A 19,639-nucleotide genomic window follows, 5' to 3' on the forward strand; every position below is an offset into this window, starting at 1 on the left:
GAAAGTTTACAAGGTAACTTTATTAGACTTTCCCTGTTATGTTAATGGTCTTTTAATGGATGTCCTAAGCAGACATGTTATTAACAAGAATACTTTGGTACATGAATTAACATATGTCCATTCATCAAAGTTAATCATCTGCAATTTCCTCTGGATTTTTTTTTAATGTCTGGCACTTTGAACAAGTTTCCACAATAGTTTCAGTAGCAACATGAAATAGAAATAATTTAGGAATGACTTGATATCAGCAATGAAATCCATAAATCTTTCCAATAGTCACAAATGGATGCTTTAAATAATTTTCAGGCCTCTTTGAAAGCCTCCCTGTATAGCTTTCAGCATCTCCACTGCTCATTAAAACATTTATACACTGGTATAAACCCTGTTACCAGATTTGAGCATTTAGTGTTTTGTGATTTTTAGCATAAATACAATTCCTATAACTTCTACCAGATGTAGCTTTTAGCAAATGATTACCCAGCTAAAAGAACACATGCTGTAAATAAATGTTTGACCAGAAAATTGAATACCTCAGCAGCTGATGGTCTCATGGAAGAATATTTTTAAATAAATTATTTATGAAGTGTAAGCTAAGGATCGAATACAATATTTATATGGTGCATTTCAAGGACAGTGCAAAGCAATTTACCATTTTAAGTAACTAAACATACATGTTTCAAATGATGAAGTAGTCTTCTTCAATAAAAAGGGCATGGTTGTAGTGTTGGAAACCACATAGAACCGAGCAATTCAGGTATCAGAATTTGGAAGGGCTAAAACCTTAAATTTTTGATTGATGTTTACATTTCTCTTTTCCTTCAACCAGGATGTTCACAGATATAGGGAATCAGATTCTGTTTTTCTCACTCAAGCATAGAAGCACATTGCTCAGTAGGTGGTCCCGTTGACTTCAGTGGGACGAGTGCTGGGGTAGTTGAGTGTTAAACTCCATGGGAGGCAGAGCGACAGAATCTGGCCTAGAGTATTTCCAAGAAACGGTGGAATAGAATTCAATGCTTCCCATAAAAACAGCACACAAGGATAAAACGCTCGTATACACCACATATCTGGTGCAAATGTAAGGGTGACTTAGAGCCAAATTCTGACACCTTTGCTCACGTTGCATAGTATTTTACTCCTTACGCAGTTACGTTGATTTGAACGGGGCTGTCTGTGCAGTAAGATGTTACTCACTGTGAGTAATGGTATCAGAACCTTGCTTGAAGTGATCAGGAAGGTCTGGCCACTCCCATGAGTTTTGTCTAATTGAGCCTTTTCAAAAACAACTGTTGCTTGTTGAATGTAGCCCTGTGCTAAGGTCTAAGGGTTAGATACTGGCTATCCCCGTGTGGGTGCATGAAAAGAGGAAGAGGGAGTACGGAGCCCTCTGTGTTGACAGAAACGTGGAGGAAGGAGATGAAGTCCACTCTTGACTGCTCCTCTGCAACTGCAGGAAATTGATCTTGTGGGCTGTGCCCATTAGCTCTTAATGGATGGTCTCAGCTCAGTGCTTCAGAAGAGTGTAAAAGAAATAGCCATTCTAGGGTCCATGCGATGTGCTCTGGGGAGAAATTCTTTCCTGGCCTTCCCATTTTTATTACTGTCATTCCCAGAAGTGCTGCTCCTGGACAGTGTACTTCTAGGAATGGTTTACAGGGCCAGGAACTCCAATTCCCTGGAATGGCAACACAATTCCAGGAGATATTCTTTCTCATAGGGCATGCAGACTGAGGAAACAAGCACTGATTGTATGGTTTGGCTGGGGAGAAGGTTGGGTAAAGCAGTTTGGATGACTTCAGCCCTCCCTTTCTTTATTCAGTTATTTAAGGACTTCACCACTGCCGGGATTTAACTACCCTTCAGTTGACACTTTGCCTCCCTGCCACAGACACAGTTGGACTATAGGACTGCGAACCCCCGAAATAGGACTGTCTTGTAGTGTGCAATTACTTTGTTGGTCTTGCTCCGCTAGAAGTAAATGGGAGTTCTGCCATTGAGTGCAATGAGCACGTGATCAGGCCCCATCTGCACTTTAATTCTGTCTGCATTTATGCTGCTTCTACAGGACATAATCCTGCAAGGTGCTTAGCAGCCTCAGCTTCTATTGACTTCAACAAATGGAATTAATTCCTGAGCAAGAGTTTCTAGAAGGTCATACATGCATATAGTTTGCAGTGTTGTTGTAGTTGTATTGGTCCTAGGGTATGAGACACACTTGGGTGTTGTAATATCTTTCATTGGACCAAATTCTGTTGGTGGAAGAGACTTTTCCACCCACAGATGTTGGTCCAATAAAAGTTGTTACCTCGCCCACCTTCTCTCTCTCATATGCACATAGTAAAGACTATGCTTGACCCAAGCAGGGGTTCAGGCAGTTGGTCAGAGTATTCTTGCAAACCCAGGAGCTCTGAAGATTGTCAACCAAGCTAGAAAGCAATAAGGATGAGACGAGAAATAGGGCATGGTCAAATTCTTAACTAAATCTAATGCCCCTAATAGAATTTCCCATGTGCTCTAGTGCACAACTGAGCCAAAGTTCCATACCTCTGTTCAAGGTGTGTTTATCACAGATTCTTCTGTGAACTTATTTTAATGCCTGCACATTCCCACTGAAAGGGAAATACTGGCATTTTACTTAAATACCTTTGATGCAGTTTGCTCAAAATCTTAGCAGCACTGAACTGTAGTAGTCTTTTTGTTTTCAAACAAAACAAAAAATCAGAGGAAAATTAGCTTAGCCTTCTTTTATTGTTTACAGAAGCAAGTTGTTATGTTACTGAATGTAGAATAGGCAAACAAACACAACATGTTTTTCTAATCTGTGATGAGAACAATATTATTTCCAATGAGAGGAAACTATAGCTGGGTAGTTATGACTGGAATATAAAACAGGGTTTTTTTAAAGTGCCCTTAACTTTCAGGACATCGAAAAGAATTTGTGGAAATGACATGAGAATAGTTACTGTATGTTCTGAACTAGTGCATATTATAAAATGTATTTTTAAAGGGCAAGACATTTAATGTATCCACAGTGTTGCTTGTGGTTTCATGTAATATGCTCCATTTAGTTTCACTCTAGCTTAACATGCGACCTTGTTGATAAGGGACCCTTCATTGTTGGCCTTTAGGATCTCCCCTGAACCTTTCCCACATCAAGTGGAGGTTTCTGCTGTGAAAGTACTAGCCTTGTGACATTTTCACATTTTACATTATCCAGAGCGGTTTGACTTTGCAGGGAATCCACAGAATAGGCTCTTGTGGTCACTTTTGGGTGTTTTGAATTTACTAATCACATTCTTGAAGGTATAGATTCATACTTAGAGTTGCTGCGAACTTTATTGACCCCATTAATGTGCCCACTGCAAACCAACAGTAAAAAGACAGCTTACATCAAAACACCCCTCAGGCACTAGCACTTATCTGCTGCAGTGAGAGAGTGGGATGAGTATCTTTTTGTGGCATTATAAAACCTAGAAAGACATTAGCAATTCTGTTAAATTTTTATGTACTACAATCCTTTTAGGTACCAAATTGTACAATCTGTGGGGGGATGGGGTGGTGGGGGATGGGGAAACCTGATAAATTTTCACCATCATCTCCTACTTCAGGGGCTACTTAAGGGACCAAATAATAATTTTACATTGTACAGTAATAATTTATGCCGAGCCTTCCCCACCCACCTCCTACCCCCAGAGGATGGTGCGTTTGTTTCAGAGAAGAAAATATTGTGTGTACTGTAGAAGAGTTATGTCTGTTGGTGTAGTAACTCATGTGTTTTGATGTTGATATATTGCAGCATGCTTTATAAATAGATGTTTATTGTCTTTTCATCTGTGAGTTACATGCTGATTTTACTCTATTTATGTTCAAACCAAACTTAACACTCTGCAACATAGTCCTTCTACTTAATCCAAGATTATAAAATCCTATTTCCCAATATTTTCAGAACCAGTTGTAAATAGGAACTTGTGGTCAGATTTTTCAAAGATGTCTAGGTACCTAAAGATCGACATAAGCACCTAGTGGGATTTTCAAAAGCTCGTAAGCGGCTTAGGCTCCTAAAGTGGACTGATTTCAATGTGAGAGGCCCAACCTGCTTGGATGCTTTTGAAAATCCCACTAGATACTTAAATACCTGTGAAAATCTGGCCCTTGCACAAGTCGCTGAACCGCCTTTCAGCCCATTTATGGACAAGCATGAAGAGCAGGATTTCACTGAAAACCAGATTTTTCAAGAGAGCTGACTTTTCCCAGGTAAACTACACCACTGGGGGGAAAAATGCTTAGAGAGGAATATTTTAACAGTAGCCACTGGAATCAGGGGATACTGAACCATGACATGACATGTAGAGGTATAATCTTTTGTAAACCCAACCCATGTCAGGTAACTAGGGGCAGAAAATAAAGACCAGCACTATTTTGTGTGTGACATATTTATTACAGATAGTGTCCATGGGTTTTAAATCCTGAAATTAACCTGTTTATAAAGATGATTGTTGCATAATACCAATGTCATCGTTTAAACAGGTATATTATGAAAGGAATGGGGTCTTGTGTTTAAAGCATAGGACTGGGAAACCTGGAGATTTGAGTTTTATTCTTGACTTTATTCTCACTACAAGCTTCGTTTGGGCAGATTCCCTAGCTTCTCTCTGCCTCTGTTTCCACATCTGTAAATAGGGATAGTAATACTTCTTTGAAGGGATCGTCCCTGAGGTTTCCCACTCCTGGGTTTCACCTATTAGCCTGAGACTGGCAGAACTCATTAATCTCTTAGATGTTTGCCCCTGCAGAGTATAGCCTGAGTCAGGCTCCCTGCTGGCCATTATACTTCCTTGTATATAAATGCCATCCTCCACATGTTCCACTTAATTTCTTCTTGGCAGTGGTCAGCAAAGGAACTCCCACACTGTCAAAATCCACACAATTTACAAGTGAATAGTGCTCCAGAAGTGCCAACATTTCTTTGGCTTCCTGCAATTTCAGACCATTCAAGAGTTGTAACAACTAGAAAGGGGGTGAAGTTGGCACCATACAAAGAGGTACTCTATGGTGACTCTACTACTCTATGGAGGCACTGCTTCGTAATCTGTGAGTCAACAGGAACAAGTCTGAGAGAGAATTCTTCAGGGGAGACCGTTAGGGCTGATAGCTCTTGGCAGATTCTGCCATGCCGGTAAAGACACTGGAAGTGGAGAGGAAAGATTTAACTTACTGTCATGCTCTCATCAACCTGTATCAGCCGAAAGTAGGGAGGCACAGGCTAATCTTTTGGTGTTGTGCACAGGAATGCCTTGGAGACCAGGCAAACAACTTAATTAATCAGAAAGGAGGCTGGATTTAAACTACTCTCTTGGAACTAATGTTTGTCTATATTTGTAGTTTTCATTTTTTATTTCTTGGGGGTATTTGTTCCTTCTATATCTGACAGGCATAATTACATTCTTTCTTTCTACATGCTGTAACAGAAAGTGACGTTTTAATTTATTTGATGCCATCTTAGGCTTTCTCTTCCTGTTAAAAATGAAATCCAGGAGCTTTTTATGCTTCTCATTTTCATATTTAGTAGACAGTGGAAGTTTAAATCAACACTCTTAGCAAAACCTTGCCTATGGCAATTACTGCAGTGGCAGTTTCACTTTAAACGATGTAAGGAAGGAATAGAACGTGAGAGAATAGTGGGGAAAGTGTTTCTGGGGAAATAGGCCTCTTTGAGGAAAAAAGATAATTGAGTGGAGGCATTTATCTCTTGCTGCAAACTTACCCCTTCCTACCTCAACCCCTTTCTGTGGTTTTATTCCCCCCTCATTGTCCTGTCAGAAATCAGCCCCAATCCTGCAATTGCTGCTCCCATGCAGAGCCCTTATGAATTCAGTGGGACTCCATGTGGTTGCAGCAGTCAGCTCATCTGCTACCAGTTGTAGTCTTGGGGCCTTAATTTGTTGTAAGCCCTTTGAGACAGGCACGTTTGTTGTAATGTGAGGTGTCTAGCGCACTTCTGGGTGCTGTGAAATAAATAATCTACCTGGGCATTTCTAAAGCAGCTAGCACCGTGGTATGTAAAAGCCACACATAGCATTCAAGGATCATGCTCACAAGTGGACTACATTACATGTGTACTCATCTCAAGGTATTGTCGGCTATCTGAGACCTTCACCTGAGTGTGGAAGCAGACCTGTCACTTATAGAAATCAAAGATATTTAGGCACCTAAATGGCTCGATGAAGATGCTGTCTGCTGACCAGCTGCCTTTGAAAATGCCAGGGGATAAAACCGAGCTTTGGTTAACCATGTGTTTCAGTTTGGGGTTGCGATGCAATATCTGCAGTACCTTCATTTTTTTGCAGGTCTGCACACTACTGTAATAGAAGGAGGAGGGAGTATCAAGCTAAAATGATTTTGTTCCCCATTTCTCACTCCCATTTTTACTGTGTTCATTTTGGCACATTGATATTATTTAAATATCTATCTCTAAAATACCATCCTGTTTTTTGTTTTGTTTTGTTTTTATACAGTGGTAATAAAAAGGCTGGCTTCCAAAAGTTTCAGATCAGAGGCTTTTTACTGACCATTTGTCCTCTTCTTCCTCTTCCTCCTCTTGTCTAATGCTTCCCCTTTCTGGTAATGCTTCCTCATCTCCATCTTCTTCTTGCTTTGTCTGAGCCTATATTTTCAACATAGGGATGTCTGTTTTGTGAGTCATAAGTACAGCAAATAGTTGGAAGACTTTTTGTGGGAAGTGAGGTTGTGCAGACATCAGAAGTTTAGGTGAAGGATTCAAAAGGCTTTTTCAATAACTCATTAAGTTATTTTATAAGTCTCTCATTTCTATTGGATTTGAAAAAGGGGTAATTAAATAATATTTCAAAGGAGACCTGTATTATTAATAAAGAAGTAGTAACAGAAAACACTCAGTTTAGTAATAATCCATAATTGATACAAAATAAATTATACATGCACCCCTAAATAGAGACTTACGATACCAAATATTCAGCCAAGTCACGTAACCTATGATTTCAATAAATGTAACACTAGTCAAATGGCAAATATATTGATGCTATTTGTTGACTCACAATATTTAGAGAGAATGTTGATGATGATGTACTATAAAATGCCAGGAAACCTGTGTTACCATGCTGTGAAAATGTCTTTTTGTTATTTGCAGGTGAAAGGGTGGGGACAGAAAGTTTAGTTCATGTCTGAATGTGCTACAGTTATTTACTAAAACATCTACACATGCCTAACTCCCATATGTCTAGGGCCTGGTCTACACTGCCGGTGAAATTTGGCGGCAGTCAATGGGAGATACATAGAGTAGCTTGTGTATCTCCAGTCGACTTCCTAAATTCTAATTAGCATGGCATCCCCACTATGCTGTGCTGACGGGAAATGCCACTCTGTCGACGCAGCGTTAATTTTTTTGTGGGGGTGGATTTATTGAGTCGACTTCTGGATTGATTGAGTGGGTCTCCACTGCCGCTCAATTGATCCCGGAAAATCGATCCTGCACTGCCGACAATGCCACTGGCTGGGTAGGCATACCCTAAGCAATGTTCGATGTGTAAAGAGATGGTTATGCTGCACTATTTAACCCAAATCCAGTTAATCAAAGCTCAGTTGTTTCCCTCAGGGTTTGGGTAGACCTTGTGCATGCTAATAAATAAATGACACAGAGTATTTTCCGTTTGTCAACTCTCTTTTAGCCAGGACTGTAGATGACATAGATGTAAAGTGGCTGTCTTTCAATTTTAGCTATCACTCCCAATGCATGCACTCATGAACTGTAGACATACGTTAGATCGTCTGGCGACGATAGATCATCTGGCTTTGCCAATGCCTATGACTACCTCACCAGCCTTATGTGTTTGTGCCTTTGGCAGTTAAATGGCCGCCATTTCTGCAGGAGCTGAGATAAGCTGTAGTCCAGCCAGAGACCAGGCCTTAGCGGAGGATGGAGGCATGAGGCACCCAAGCTTACAACTTCCATAATGTACTGGGGCAGCTCAGGGAGACGCAAATTCATGTGGAACTGAACCAAAACAAAATGTATTGATTTGATTTACAAATCAATGTGAGTCACTCCTACCTGAAATATAATCTTTCTTTTCAATTTTCCTGCTGGACAATTTAAAAGTTTTGAAAAATCAGAATCTTCTCAAAGAAAACTTTGATTTTGTAGAAACTGAATTTTTCATTTAAAAAAATTGGAAGGGAAAATTCCCAACCAACTCTAGATTGTTAGTTTGGAAAGATCTCCACTCAGCATTAATATTGAAATAAAAAACAATCATTTTAAATGCCAGCAAAGGCTAACTAAGGGACACTTCAGTTCTAAATAAGCATGAAAATTAGGTTGTATTCTCTGGCACTAGCCATTTCTCCAGTGCACAGCATCCTATGTCCTACGAACACAGAACAAAAAGGGCAATCCCTGCCTCCAAGAGCCTACAATCTAAGTAATAGAACCATAGGGTTAGAAAGGACCGCAAGGGTCATCTAGTCTAGCCCCCTGACAAGATGCAGGATTTGTTGTATCTAAACCATCCAAGATGGATGGTTATCCAGCCTCCTTTTGAAAATCTCCAGCTAAGAAGCTTCCACAACCTCCTGATGCAGTCTGTTCCATTGTCCTACTGTTCTTATAGTTAGGAAGTTTTTCCTGAGATTTAATCTAAATCTGCTATGCTGTATTTTGAACCCATTGCCTCTTGTCCTGCCGTCTGTGGCAAAAGAGAACAACTTTACTTCATCTTTTTTGTGGCAGCCTTTCAAGTACCTGAAAACTGCTATCATATCCCCCTTAATATCCTCTTTTCCAAACTAAACATACCTCGTTCCTTCAGCATTTGCTTTTATGGCTTGCATTTCATCCCATTAATCATCTTTGTCGCTCGCCTCTGGATCCTTTCCAGCTTCTTTACATCCTTTCCATACATTGGTGACCAAAATTGGACACGGTGCTGTAGTTGAGGCCTGACCAGTGCTGAGTAGAGCAGTACGGCCGCTGGCGAAAGCTGCTCACACTCTCTACGCTGCTATGCCTTTGTTAATGCAACCTAAAATTGCATTTGCTTTTTTGTAACAACATTGCAACGCTGACTCTTGTTGAGGCTGTGATCCTCCACAACTCCCAGATCCTTCTCAGCAGTGCTACTGCCAAGCCTGTTTTCCCCCAGTCTGTATTTGTACATTTATTTGGGTTTGGTCCCCCCGTAAGTGTAGCACCGTACATTATGTCCTTGTTGAATTTCATTTTGTTGTCTATCACCCAGTTCTCCAATTTATCCAGATCCCTCTGAATTTTAACTTTACCCTCCAAAGCATTGGCAACACCAGTGGCTTTATGTCATCTGCAAACTTGATCAGTATGCTCTCTGTACCTCCACCCAGGTCATTAAACAACACCGGACCCACAACAGATCCATGTGGAACCTCCCTCCTTTCAATCTGACCTAATTCTGTTTATAGTTATTCTTTGTTTGTGGTTGTTTAACCAAAATACTCTACCAAACACAGGCCCAGGAGTTAGCCCATAGTTTAAATGCAGTGGGATCCCTGTGAATAGAAGGTAGCATTCTTTACGAAGGTCCTACTTCCTTTGACACTGTGCTTGTGCACTCTTTTTGTTAACATGTAACTTTCTTGATTATTTAGTCATTAGGGGTCTGGAGACCTGGGTTCAATTTCCTTCTCCACCACCGTCTTCCTTTGTGACCTTGACCAAGTCATTTAGTCTCTCTTTGCTGCAGTTTTCCCATTAGTAAAAATAAAGATGTGGATAATAAAACTTCCCTACTTCACAGGGTTGTTGTGAGGATAAATACATTAAAGATTGTGAAGCGCTTTCAGATCTACTGATGAAAAGTGCTAGGTAAAAGATATGTATTATTATGTAAAGGAGAGATCACTGCATCTTGCTGATTGGTTTTTTTAATTAACATCATTTGGAAATTCCAATCTAACTGGGTCAAAAGATGGTGCAGAACAGAGTCCTTTGACCAGATTCATCCCTGAAGTCAGTGGAGTTAATACCAGACATAAAATTGGCTTTTTAAATCTTCAGGTGTAAAGTTAATAGAGAAAATAAAGTTCTTCTTTTGGTTTTTTTCTCTTGTATTTTTTTCACAGTTATGCAGCCAAATACAATTAAGCACAAAATGCAACTGAGTTCTGCATGACAGGTTCAAAGCTGCTCTTAAATGAGTGAATGTGTAATAGCTGAGTCAGCTGAGGCCCCCCTGCTGGGCTTTCCTTTTGTTATTTCTAAAAAGACTGGTAAGCACTAAAAAGTCTGTTTCTGTTAAATATTAGTAAGATTCCGTACTGTACGCTTTGCTTACCAAAGTGCACTGAAGAGGTATTGTTGTCTGCTTCATGTATTACGTCTGGTAAATAAGTGGTTGCGGTGGCAACTGCCTAAAAAGGTGGAGGGGTCATGGGTATCACATAAATTCTTTAAACAAAACTAGATCATAGCAAATTCCAGTGTTAGTCTTCAAGGAAAGGATAAAAGAGGAGGAAAGGCTTCAGACAGCTTTTTCCTTTTGTAAACTTGCTGCTGTACAGGAGGAAAGAACCCTGCTAAAAATGAGATGTCTTGTTCAAAATAAAAATGTTCAATAAAAAATGAATCGAGGCAGTGCATTGAGAAGGGCTGTGTGACTTAGTGGAACCGCTGTATGAATGTGAAAGAGAAAGTTCTTTGCTTTCAAATAATCATGGGTCTGTTATGTTAGGTTTTATTCTAAAAGAGGCGGATGCTTTGCACATGTGATTACTTTAAACTAAAGGCTTTATGTATTCACTTTCGAAAGACTCGAAGAGGACACAGTATTCTCACTGTGTATTCTCTGTTTGCAGAGTTCTCATCTCTCCCTCTGACGATTTGCTTCCTTTACCTAGCTGAAAGTATGAATGGTGTTACCTGTTGGTGGATTAGAAGTATGTGGTTGTTTAGTATCTTTACTCTGGCTGCGATATTTCTTCGCTTCCTCAGCCAGTGTGTAACTTGCTGTGTTGCTCAGGTGGGAGTCAGCATCATTCCTCTGTGTGGCTAGTGTCTTTATTTGAATGGCAAACCCACACCTCTGGTCTGTGCTTTACACACAGCTACCAAAAGTCAGCATTTTCAGAAGTTACCACACATGGTAGTGTCTGAGATACCTCCTTATCCCCAGCGCTTCGAATAGGAGATAAGCATGGTGACTGTGTGGTATCAGTTGGCAAATGTTTGCTTTTTAATTGTGACCATTGTGCTCCTATTCCTTGGGTGTTTTACTAAACCATTATGGATCCTTGCAGTTCCAAATTCTATGTACATTGATGCTGAGCTGACTTTTCTAGCATCTCAGCTATTGTGAACATATGAGTCACAATTCCTTCCCCCCTCCCTGCACACTGGGGGTAGAGTCAAGGCTTTGCCCATCCCATCCCCACTTACAGTTGCGTGGGTGGGAGAGCAAATTCCACTATGAGGGACAGAGTCAAGGCCACATGAAGCCTGTTTTTCCCCCTGCACCCAGACTTACTACGCAGGCAGGGCCCTGTGCATGTAGTTCATGATTCTTCACGGATCTCTAAGGCCTAGGGGTTGAGGTGGAGGGAGAAATACAGCATTCCTTCATTACCACACTCATCTGTCTGTCACCCAGCTGCTGGGTGACCGGGCGGATGCTTTCTTTCTTGGCCCATCATCCTTCTTGCTGTTCTGAAGGAATTGGCTCTTCCCTCTGACTTTCTCACCAGCCTCTTTCGTCTTATTCTTACCTCTGCCTTCTTCTGGCTGGATGGGGAAGAGGGATTTCTCTCTTCTCCTAGCTGCTGGATGAAGACTAGGAGACCCTCCTCTCGTGGCTGATGAAGAGAAAGGAATTTGTTGCCCTCCTTACCTCTTCCGTAGTTGATAGGAGGAAAGGGGTCTCCATTCATCTTATCTCTGTTCTCTTTCTTCCCCAAAGGCAACTTGGTGTGTGTTTTCTGGATGGTTTCTATTGCCCTTCCCCATGGGAGTAGGAGGCAGCGGGAGCTGCACTGCTGGATCCGTTTGCTCAGCGTTCCCCGCGGTGTTCGATTTGGAGTGGGATCACTTCTCAAGTTGGTCTTTCACTTGTTCTCCCGAGGTCATGCCAGGCGCTATGCCTAAAACCAGGCTGCAGCAGAGCTGGCAACGTGGGCGGGATGTGAACAGAGCTCACATGCTGTCAGGAAGTGGCTTCAGTTAGGGAAGAATTGTTTGTGCTTACTCTGACTTCTTCTAAACCCGGGTGGGCATGCTTTGTGCTTAGTGCATTTTACTAAAACGCAAAATGACTGTATCTCACAGCCTCCCAAACCCTCCATTCCTAAGCAGGATAACCGTCATGTTGACGGTTCTAATGAGCTTTCTGTTTCAAAGAAATCCACATGGTCATTTTTTACTGCTTACATCAGGAAAGAGGATTATCTGTGTCTCTAAAATCGTTCCCTAAATGTTCATTAGGCATAAATATAGTAACTGAATAACTGGTAAGAAAAGATATTGTCTAATAGTAGCCCTGATCTTTAGAATGGACTCTAACCACTTAATAATTACATGTTACAATATTTGACCATTCAGACTGAAACAAATCTGCTGTGGGAGTGAGTGGTGAAAGATTTTCCATCAGAATAATTTCATCCCACGCTGGATGTACAGCATGAGCTGGCTGTACACATTAAGGAGGTGCAGCTGATTCTGAAACAAAAGCTGTGGTTGTAGCTGCATGAACTTTCTTGAACCTTCTTCTAGCTGCAAGGTTTTTCAGTGTTGGAAGAAGCACACAACTCTAGCCTTGCTCTAATCTTACTCTTTGATGTCTTTTATTTCTTTTAACTACACTGTTCTGAAATAGAAACATCCTGCTGTCTAACCTTATTGAAAGAGGTGATCAAGTGATACACTTGGAAAGTTAAGCATGTTTCTTCTAAGCCTATAAGCAATAAAACATTGGCATTTGTCCTCTAGGAAGTGGAGGAGACCAGCAATTCATTTCATATAAGCCACCAACAATGTTCACTTTTGGTTACTAATATCATGAGTTGAATATAAACCCATGAGCTAGTGGGAAAGCTTTGAGTAATCCATATGTATGGATTTTAAATTCACAGTATGATATGCAGGCTAACTCAAGCATGAAACTTGGAAGGGGAGAGCATGGGGACCTATGTCGCTGAGTGTTTCACAGCCTGACTGATGATTTAACACTCAGAAGTTATGTGTTGGGGGGAAAGCCTGTTTAATCTCAAAGTACGTTACATATTTGACCAGTAGGAGATTTCTGACAAGGCAATTGGATACCCTGTTTAAAAAAAAACATCAGCAGCAAAGCCAGATGTCTTCCATGACTGCAACATGCTACACTTTGAAGGCACATCATAAAGTGACTATGAGTCAGAAATCAATACAGTTGCGAAAAACGCAAATATCACACTGGGGTGTATTAAGAGGCTCTTGTATGTATGACACAGGAGATAATTGTCCCACACTATTTGGCACTGAGGAGGCCTCAGCTAAAGTACTGTGTCCAATTCTGGGCGCTATGCTTTAGGAAAGATGTGGGCAAATTTGAGAGTCCAGAGAAGTGCAACAAGAATGATAAAAGGTTTAGAAAACCTGACCTATGAGAAAAAGTTAAAAAAACAGGCACGCTAATCTTTAGGACAGAAGACTGAGGGGGGATCTGACAACAGTTTTCAAATATGTTAAGGGGCATTATAAAGAGGATTGCTGTTAATTGTTTTCCATGTCTTCAGAATTTGAAGGACAAGAAGTAATGATCTTAATCTTCAGTAAGAGTGGTTTAAGTTAGGCGTTAGGAAAAACTTTCCAACTATATGCGTAATTAAGCTCTGGAATAGGTTTCCAAGAGAAGTTGTAGACTCCTCGTCATTGGAGGTCTTTAAGAACAGTTTGGACATACACCTGTTAGGAATGGTCTAGCTCTACATTTCTATGATTTTCCACCTGTGAATTTCATAACTTTCTTTTCATCTGACAACAAAATAGCATAGCTTCTATCATGAAGGTTATCATCATTAACAATATTGTGTTCCTGACCATTCTTATCATAGGCTATTCATGTTCACTAATCTATAAAGTGCGGCAAGTTGTACTTGGAGTTTACCACATCAGAACCAATTTGAAATGTAATGCATTCTCATGAAAACCCACTGTGAAAATAGAATGATCTTTTATTTTAAACAGAAATTGTGCCAACTCTGCCCAGAAGATTTGTTGAACTGAGTCAGCATTAAAGATAAGGCCTATTGAATGAATATGGAGTTTCTGAGGTAGAGCCAAGCCATTGGCAAAGTAGTGTGTGGAAGCTCCCACTGTGACTTAGTGTGCCTCACCCACCTAATCCGTGGATGAATAAAGACCATCAATCCTGTTTTACTGCTTTGTGTCTAGTTATGTTCTAGCACAACCTAAGGGAAGGACCTTTTATATGTAGGTGGTCTGAAGCAAACCTCTGATCCAAAAAACCCCTGAACTGTGAAGAATCCAGATCTGGATCCAGGCTTCAAAGCTTGGACCCATCCCTACCTTTATCATAATTGATTAGGTGTTAAACTTTGCTTCTGGGGAAAAGAACAGTTAAAAGCCCAGATTCCCTCCAGTGTGGTGGCACAGAATGTGGTAGAAAGGCCCTGTTGCAGAATACCAGATGGGTGGGAGAGGGTAGAGGTACAAGGTAGCCACAATGTACCCTCCATTGCAAATAGCCAGCACAGACTCCGAAGTGGGTGGTCCTAGCCAGGAAGGAAACGTAGATAGAGTGGGAAGTTTCACTGATTTAATTGTTCCCCTGAGCAGTCTCTGCTGGCTCCTACAGAGCCTCTAATGGGCATTAAAGCCATCACTTGTCTGGTGGAGCCCCTGAAGGAGGGGGGAGATGGAAACACCTCTGGGCCACGCATCTCTTACTGGTGCAGGAGGTGCATTTTTCACTTGTTTGCATCAGCCTGAGTGAATCTGGCCCCAAATGTCTAATTTCTAAAATACCTTTATTTCTGCAAATACGTAGTCAGTAGCTACAGTGTAAAGTCTGAGCCTGCGTGTCTATTTATATACCTAGTAAAAAGATCACACCATGTTAAATGGAATTTTGAATGGGCTATAATAAAATCTTTTCTACATAAGTGTATTGGGCATTGAATAATTATCAGTTTTTAAACTGTTATTACCAGCATGATACAACACAGTTTTGTGTTTAAGATACATACACACACAGCACAGCTGGTATTTGGTAAGTAAATGAAGTTTTTAATGCACTTTTATATGCATAGTACATTAAACAGAGGTAGGGAAAGGCACTTTTTCAGGAAAATACATGTTTGCTTTTCTGTTTATCAAACTGATGGGTGTTTGGTTTTTCTTGTGTCTGCTCAGGAAACCAAGTCCTGTCTCCTGGAGCTTCTGTTGGAAATGGCCTAACGCCAGAGGCTGCAAAAGACCTCGGTCTTGCTGAAGGAACTGCGGTAGCGGCATCTCTCATTGATGCACATGCTGGAGGGCTAGGTATTCTCTTACACATTTACTGTTCTTGGAAACAGAGATATTGTTGAAATTAAGTTTTTATGTGAAATTTCCTTCTCTCCGATCTACAGACACCTGTATCCAAGCAGGATGGCGTCCTTACGCTGAAATCACCTATTCTTATGAAGTAGCACACTTTTAAAAAACATCTTTATAAATCACTTACAAAAAAAGAGGGTGTATAAACATCACTAAAATCAAGTCACTAGAGCTGAAGTTTTCAAAAGTGTCCACTAATTTTTGTTGCCTCCACTTTCAGTTTCCCAACCTGAGACACCAAGGACCTAATTCTCAGGTGCTGAGAGTCTGCAGCTCCCACTGAGTTTACCATTGCTCAACGCATTTGGGAAAAAAAAAAAAAACCTCAAGTACAAAATAAAGTAGTCAGCCAAAAATCACTTGTCTGATGCAGGAATCACTCAGGGACATTCTCTGGTCTCTGCTTTGCAAGAGGTGATGATCTAGATGATCATAAGGGTTCCTTGTGGCCTTAAAATTTATGAAACTTCATTGACATTTTTCAGTATTCCACTCATATTTCCCAAAAATATTCAAGCTCAAAAGTAGTAAAATTTCTGAAGAAAAACATTTAACTACAACTATTTCATCAGCTCTGCGTAGTATTATAATGTCCATTTCATAGACCAGTATCCTGAGGTGAAGAGACTCACATAATTTGTTCACTGTCACATGGAGCCACTTTGTGGCCTGGCTTCTGTGGCTGTAGCAAATATCCCCCGGCTCCCCCACTGCCCCTTTACTACTTGCTCTAGCTACCTGTACCATTACCCACAGGTGGTGAGGGGCAGCAGGCTTCACACAGCTGTTACATCCGTCACATTCCACTGCGGGTGAGTGGGAAGGAATGGAAGATAGGCAGAGCTTGGCTCTCTTTCCCCAATTGAACCAGACAGCATAGCTGCACCAGTATACTGGACAATTGATGTAGCAGTGGGTATAGACCTAGTGCACTTTATTCACTCCCCAGAGCCGTGGCGAGACGGTGACTCCCTCACAGGCTGCACCATGGGCAACACAGCAATGTGCTGCTGCTTTCTCAGTGCATATTAACTCACTCTCTAACCAATTGCCCGTTAGTGGCAGAGCTGGAAACTAGAGATCCTAACTCCCCATAACCTGACAGGGGTCCTAACTCCCCATAACTCTTTCATCAGTAAATGCTGAGAAATTGAGACTAGAATTATTGTGAGTATGGTTCATACAGTAGCACCTCTGATTACCACGCAGCGATGAGGTTCCCTTGTGCTAGGCCCTGTACAGACAAATAACAAAGCAGACCCAGTCTGCCCCAGCCGGTTGACAGCCTAGCTGGCAACAGGAGCCAAGAGACAGCTGAAAGGAGGCGGGAGGACTTGTGAGGATTTGGTGTGAATGAAACTAACAGAGTTTAGGATAAAAACAGCCGTCTAAAAAATGAAGGAAGCTGTCTGTTTATAGGTATCCTGTATTTTAAAGCATCAAATGAGGAAGATAATAGAACAAACTGTTTTGGTGCTGAAATAGTTAAAAGGTTCAGGGTTTTACCAATACATTTGAAAAGAGCTTTTACTTGGAGGCTCCATGGAGCTGTTGCATCTGCATTATCAGACTTCACTGACTGAGTTAAGGTTGACTTAAAAATGGTTCAACCCCATGACTCCCCATTGGTAGAGTTTTAAGGGGTAATACCCCTGTGTTTAAATAATAGAATGGAGACCTTTGCACATTTCCTGTATACTAGCCCAATGTGGGACATAGTACAAAAACGGCTTTCTACTTACATATTAGGATTATGGGTGTAATTAATCTAAAATAACAGACAAAAAAATTAGACTTAGAACAGGTTGAAAACTGGAATTTCCATCCTGTGGGAAATTCCAAGATTTTGACATCTGGTTTTGTCAAAAGTTAGGAAGAGGAGTTTAAAAATTTGACTTTTTAAAAAAAAAATAAAAAATATTCTGAAATATTTTGTTTTAACCTAATCAAAATAAACGTTTTCATAAGGTTGATATGTTGTTTCAACACTAATTTTTATTGTATTTTTAGTTTAGAATAATATGTTGACAAAACATTTTGAGCTTCTCCAAACAAAACAATTCCATAATTTCCTGTTGAAAATGTTGATGAAATCAAGATGTTCATGCAAAAAAATTAAATTCAGTTGAATCAGCATTTTCCAACAGACAACTTTTCTGTTAGAAATTTTTTGACCAGTTCTAGTTGGAATAAGGTTAACTGAAAAATCACCAGCTTTCTTTATAATGCTATATTGTGGTACTTTTTACAATTGCTTATTCTTTCACTAATTGGGTGATCACAACTTTTTAATGTTTGGTAGATTAAAAGTGCATTTTGGACTGTTTTTGATATCTGCTTTTGATGGACTCAGGTAATGTTCTGTCTTTTTGCTCCTCTTAAATAGATCTAGCATTTTGTTTTGATGCCCCAAACAAGGTGCAAGAGAGAAAAAGTGTGCAACAGGGGAGGCGTCAAGAGAAACCAACAAACATAAATTATAACTCCATGAATTACAAAAGGGCAGAGAATAAGATGGAGATGGGAGGAAGAAAATGAACCAATTAAAGCTGGGAGGTTGGCAAGTGCTTTATAATAGCATAGATAAGAGAAAATGAATATCGACCCATGCCATGAAAACAGTAAATGAGAGGAGCAAAGGGATCTCCTCCTCTATGCATACGCTATGGATTTTATCCGCAAATAACGTGTGTTACCTTCATTTCCAAATAATTGTTGATGCAAATAGCATCCACAGTTTGCACCCACAAAAATGGAAACTAGCTATTAAAAATCTGGTCTGGTATCAGTCATTCATTACCCATATAATCAATTTTCAATTAAGCACTCCTGAACTTTGAGAGTATGAATAATCTAGATTTGTTCTGAAGGCTTTTGGTTTTCACTGGTGTTTAGCTTTAGGTCTGTTTTCAAATTCAAAATCTAGTCCAGATTTGCCGGAAGGGTTATAAACCTTTCAAGCAAATCTGGGATGACTGATGTTTACACATCAGAGGTGTCTAAATCTCTTCAGTTTCGAATGGTTTTGATGTGAAACCCACCAGAAAGAAAGGGAAATAGGTTGGCACATTCCCTTGCAAAATGAGGCCACCGAGCTTCACAGAGCTCCACTCTTTAGCTGCTGCAAGGAAAGTGCAGGACCGTTAAGTCTGGGCTTGCCATTTAGTGGAAGTATTGGTAGAAATTATTTTCAGATGTCTTTTAAAATGGAAATGCATTTGTAATGTTCAAATCCACATACATATTCTGTTACTGGTTTGGGGGGGGGGGGAGAGGAGATATTTTATTTTGCTTTTGAAAGCTTTTCATTTCACCTTTAATGAATGTCATGCCATTAACTTTGTATTACCTACCCTGTCGAACTGTAGGTCAGAGTCATCCCTCATGCAGACTTCAGTAGAACTACTCAGGAGATTAATTTCCTCCACTGTTTTATTTACCATTTTCCTTCCAGCTGCTTTATATCACTAAGAGTTTTTAGCCTTAGAGTTCCAGCATCATCTGGTTGTTGAAATACATTTGTGACCTTTGGAATTAGGAAAAAGGAAGATGGTAACATCTGACTTTAGGGCAAAGTTGTTCTCTGAGAACCATATGGCACAACAAGATTTCACGTTTCTGTGCTTCCTACATGCATGGAGTTTTTAGTGAGAGTTTCAAGCATGGACAGAAAAGAAGGATCTCTGTGTCTTGCTCCGTCTTGTCATTCTGAGAGGATAGTTTTGCCCTTCACGCTTTGAATTTACCAGCCTTTACCAAAATGCATCTGTGATGCAGAACTTTCATGCTTCATATGTCCAACTGCTAATAAAGCCGTTTGATCTGGTAGATGATGTCCAAGGAGGTATGAGCACACACAGGGCTTCCTTGATGTCCCAGTTGGTTGACGGCTGAGGAAAAACTGAACTAAACAGACCAAAAACATTGTCCTTGGCTCACAGCTACAATTGGTGCTTATTCATATAGCTCAACTGAGGTCCATCAGACTGCAGATATTGCCCTCCCCTTTGGGAAGTAGGGGTGTAATGGGATTAGGGGAAAGAG

General features: G+C 40.5%; 1 protein-coding gene across 11 annotated transcripts in view; it reads left to right on the top strand.

Moving 5' to 3' along the window:
* FGGY (FGGY carbohydrate kinase domain containing) overlaps positions 1–19,639 on the top strand; it is a 351,678-nt gene that overhangs the window by 230,172 nt on the left and 101,867 nt on the right. For 10 of the 11 annotated variants that reach the window (XR_010917523.1, XR_010917522.1, XM_067535443.1 and 7 more), the window contains one exon: positions 15,410–15,538. The exons of the other annotated variant lie outside the window; for it this stretch is intronic. Coding sequence is in view for 8 of the 10 variants with exons in the window: in XM_067535443.1 (XP_067391544.1) it covers positions 15,410–15,538 (129 nt within the window). In the remaining 2 variants the exon portion in view is untranslated. The remainder of the gene's footprint in view (positions 1–15,409; positions 15,539–19,639) is intronic. 11 annotated transcript variants of the gene reach the window in all.

This window comes from Emydura macquarii, unplaced genomic scaffold (genome assembly GCF_026122565.2).
Source record: "Emydura macquarii macquarii isolate MOO-44397 ecotype Brisbane River unplaced genomic scaffold, CSIRO-AGI_Emac_v2 contig_3506, whole genome shotgun sequence".
Taxonomy (NCBI): Eukaryota; Metazoa; Chordata; order Testudines; family Chelidae; genus Emydura; species Emydura macquarii.